Here is a 3,973-nt window from a genome sequence, read left to right as displayed (position 1 = left end):
TGGATACGATTTAATGCCACAAACATTTTCTAATTTATTATGAGCTGTGCCCCCGGTTTTAAAATACATGACCTTTTGTGGTGCCTCCACGTAATTTTAAACAATGGCCGTCCTCCCCGTGTTAGAATGTGAAATGTTTGGCGGTACATGAATAAAAAGGAACTTTGTCAAGCAAATCAGAAGTGTGGCAAGCAGAGAAATAACAAGAACCGTCAACAGATAAAGGCATTCGAGGCCACAGTAACATAGCAGATGCAGTCCCCTTCCCTTTCGTAAACATAACACATTCGCCTATAGGCACGACATCACCTATCATAGCAGAGCCATGTCTCTCTCTATAAAATACAACTCAACTCGTAGAAAAGGCATTTGAACAAGATAAATCTGGGGGACACTGTTAGAATAATGATTAGAATCATGACAATAGCTACGTTTCTTGCTCTGAGTCAGTAGCACTTACAGAAAAGAGCATTAAGATGAACTTTTGGAGTAGCTATAACCACTGCGAAAAGCAGTAACGAGAGGCTGCTTTTGGAAGTGAATTGCTGCGAAGAAATGCAATGTGTAAGGCAATGTACTTGTGCTTCAGGCAGCAGTGATGGCCTCCTTCTTCAGAGCAGCTTTGGGAGTCGGGGAGCCTTCTTCAGCAGCAATGGACCGTTCCACAACAGTGGCGCCCTCGTCCCCTGACCCGTCGACGGACGAGGCGGCATCTGTGTCGGTTGTTGCCTTTCTCCTAATTTCAATCAGCAAATCAGGCATGGGTAATAAGTGAAATGGTTTCAAAAGAAGGGGATCCGCTTACAAGAGGGCGCCAGTGTTTTGGCCACCGTTCGAATAGTTGCTCGAGATTGCTGGGTTTGAAGAGTGGCGGACCAGGGTGTGGCTGCAGCGAAGATAAGAAATAAGATTGTGTTAGTACCAGTTGAAATGCAAATTTCAAAAATTATATATAGACCAAAGACACTGCGACAACCAAGTCAGTCAATGTACCTGAGACCGCTGGTTCCTTGGGAACGACGACTCCAAGGAGCAGGTGCATAGATTGACGGGTTGATGCCGACTGCGTGTGTCCCATATGCTCCAATGTTGTACTCATTAGTACGATACTGCCGGCGTTCGGAGGTGATGCGCTTGAGCTCCTTTTGCGACGGAGTATCCGCATAGCGGACCTGCATGTTGAAGTGGTCCTGGCCAATCGTCATGCCATGAAAGTTCTTGATGACCTGCTCGCAAATATCGCGACTCTCAAAGCTGCACAAAATAATGCGTTAGAAGGCCAAATAATTTCGAAAAGCAAGGGTACGGGTGTCGCAATTAAATAAAGAGCTGGAAGCCTTACCGCGCAAAGCCGACACCGCGACTATTCCCCATGGTGTCCCGAAGGATCTTGCTCGAGACAATGTGAAACGGTTCAAATATCTGGCTCAGAGTCTGGATGCTTGCTGTCAGTTGAAAGGCCAATTGGGGTACTTGGCTAGTAGGGCATACAGTAGCTTACACTCTCGTTGATGTCCTTCGGCAGGTTCGAAATGTACAAGTTGGTGGACGATTCGTCACCCTCAGCCTTTAGGCGGGCATTGAAGCTCTCCTGATTATGATTGTCAGCTGAGTCTTGCAATCAAAAACAAGTGACAGATGGATTCTCACCCGAGCAAAGCCAACTTCGTAGCCGCGACGGTAGAAGCCACGAATGCACTTCTCGGAGTCCTTGACATCCTTGAACTTGGCGAAACCGAAACTTAAAAAAACAGACAAGTTAGTCACCTGTAAAGTAAAGAGAAAGTAGAAAGATGAGTCCTTACCCTTTACAGGCCCCAGTAGCTGTATCGATAATTGCCTTGGACTGCTCGACATCTCCAAACCGCTCAGTGTATTTCAGGAGAAGACCATCGTCAGTAGTAGGGTGCAGGCCACGAATGTAAACATTGCGGTTGCCCTGAATGCGGTTCTCGAGGCACTGCTCAAGAGATTTGACATGGTCGGTCCAAACAGCCGGGACGGCCTTGGGAATAGGTGGCTCTTGCATCAAAAGACGTTCAACGTCCGGATCAGGAACCACCTTCATGCTCGCATTGCCAAACGAGCCTGCTTCACGGGGCGACGGAGTGGTGTACGATGACCGCTCGAGTGAAGCAACGCGGGTCCCGCCATTGAGGCGTTCAACAGCATGCCCAAAGAAGGGAGTAGCAGGTGCCGACTCCGTGGCGGACGTTGAGTACGAGCCACGGCGATTCTCAAGCACCGGAAGTTCACGTGGGATGCGGTCTCCGTAAGCCATGGGGCGGCCAGGAGTGAAAGGCATCATAGCTCCATGGCCATACGCCTGAGCGTACCCACCCGTTGGGTACTGCATTGGGTACGCAGCTGTTCCATACCCATGGTCCGCCAGAAGTGGATGAATTGACCCTGGGTAAGGTGTCGCGAAGACAATGCTCCCATTAGGACCATTGACGAAAGCACCTGGAGGCAGGCTGTGCATGGTAGGTCCGGGTTGACCAAGGCCACTGGTCGGAAGGTTCAGCGCCGAGAACTGGCCCATTATGGCGGAGAGTCCATCATCAGGCGCTTGGATTCCAGACCCAAGAGCAGCACCCTGGTGAGGGTGCAAGCCAACATCGGTTTGGCTACCTGTGTTGTTGACGTAACCAGATGCCACACCAGACCGGCGATTCTGCATGCCAGTATCCGTGTTCTGCTGAAAGCCGGTCATTGTGTATTCGATATCCTACAAGTGACAGAGATGTCAGGATTAGGAAATCATCAGACGCAAGTGCAGAATGTGCGAGGTAAAGTACGAATAAAGACTTACTTTGTTGGGGCTTCCAAGTGCAACGTATTCACAGCCGAAGGCTTTCAGAAAAACACTGCTGATCTTCTACTTGGGATATGGTGGAATGCTGGTGAAGTCTGATATTAGCAAAGTATTCTGTCTTCATCAATGGTTGAAGGGGGAGGGAGACGGGTGGCTAACGAATTGCAACACAGAATAGCTGGATTGGGCGGATCTAACGCCAAAGACGATGGGATGCGTCTGCGTTTGGGAAATGAGATGGTGGATGCAAAAGGGGATACAAAGGGGAAAATGCGAAGTGACAAAATGAAGTCAGAGGTGATGTTGTAACAACCGAAGAGGTAGAAGAAGCTGCAAAAACGAGAAGATAAGGTGAGAGAAGGGAGAGAAAGGAAAGGAGAGGGAGAGGCGGGACTGAAAACGTTGGCAAGGAGGGCGAAGCAAAGGTGTTGGGATGACCCCGAAAATAATATATTGGTCTTTGGGAAGGCGTGGCCGGCTACGGGTTGCTAAGGAAGCTGCAAATGACACCTAAGAAGGTGAAAAGGATGTAAAATGGAAGGGGCCACCAGAAAATGGAGCAATATGGGAAAGAGCAATATTGCTGACAGAAAACGCAGGGAAAGTGCAATCGATGGGGATGATTTTGGTACGGCCATGCTCTCAGTCGCAGCGACGGTGATGTTGACTGTATTATCAGTAGTGGAGAGAGACACTTACCACGCGACAAATTGTATGAGATGCTGTAATTCGGGATGATGCTACTTCCGATGAAAGTCAGGGGTGGTCGAGCAGAAATACAACTTTGCCGGACATTGGTTGGATTTTGTTCTCGTCTGAACAAAAGGGGGAGGTTGCTTCTACCTGCGCACTCAACTTCAAGGCAAAACATGAAAAGTGACTGTGGCATAAAAGTCGTGGTTATGGAAGGAGCCATGGGCTGTGAACCGTGTTCGGGGAAGTAGCTTGTTGATGCTATGATATCCTATCTAGGAAAGAACCACTTTCCTAAAAAAGCAATTGTAATGTGGCCTCATTGCCCCTACACGGTCTCACGGTATATGCACGAGGAAAATAAAGCTGCGCCGTGACTCTCTGTAAGAATTTATCGTGGCGAACTGTTCACACGAAACAGAAATAGGAAAGCCAAATGAATAGAACCATGGCCTTGATCAAGAT

The 3,973-nt window shown here is 48.6% G+C and overlaps 1 protein-coding gene across 1 annotated transcript; it reads right to left on the bottom strand.

Annotated features, from left to right (window-relative positions):
* Positions 1–980: 980 nt before the first annotated feature.
* On the bottom strand, positions 981–2,713 carry SPBR_00447 (RNA-binding protein; the record flags this gene model as incomplete). Its single annotated transcript, XM_040758766.1, has 5 exons — positions 981–1,254; positions 1,343–1,434; positions 1,502–1,591; positions 1,651–1,741; positions 1,806–2,713. The coding sequence occupies 5 exons, from the start codon at positions 2,711–2,713 to the stop codon at positions 981–983; spliced, it is 1,455 nt and encodes a 484-aa protein (XP_040618135.1).
* Between the last annotated feature and the right edge of the window lie 1,260 nt (positions 2,714–3,973).

This window comes from Sporothrix brasiliensis, assembly GCF_000820605.1.
Source record: "Sporothrix brasiliensis 5110 chromosome Unknown Cont19, whole genome shotgun sequence".
NCBI lineage: Eukaryota > Fungi > Ascomycota > Sordariomycetes > Ophiostomatales > Ophiostomataceae > Sporothrix > Sporothrix brasiliensis.
The sequence above is the reverse complement of the archived record's forward strand: the minus strand, read 5'-3'. Positions and strand labels throughout refer to the sequence as shown.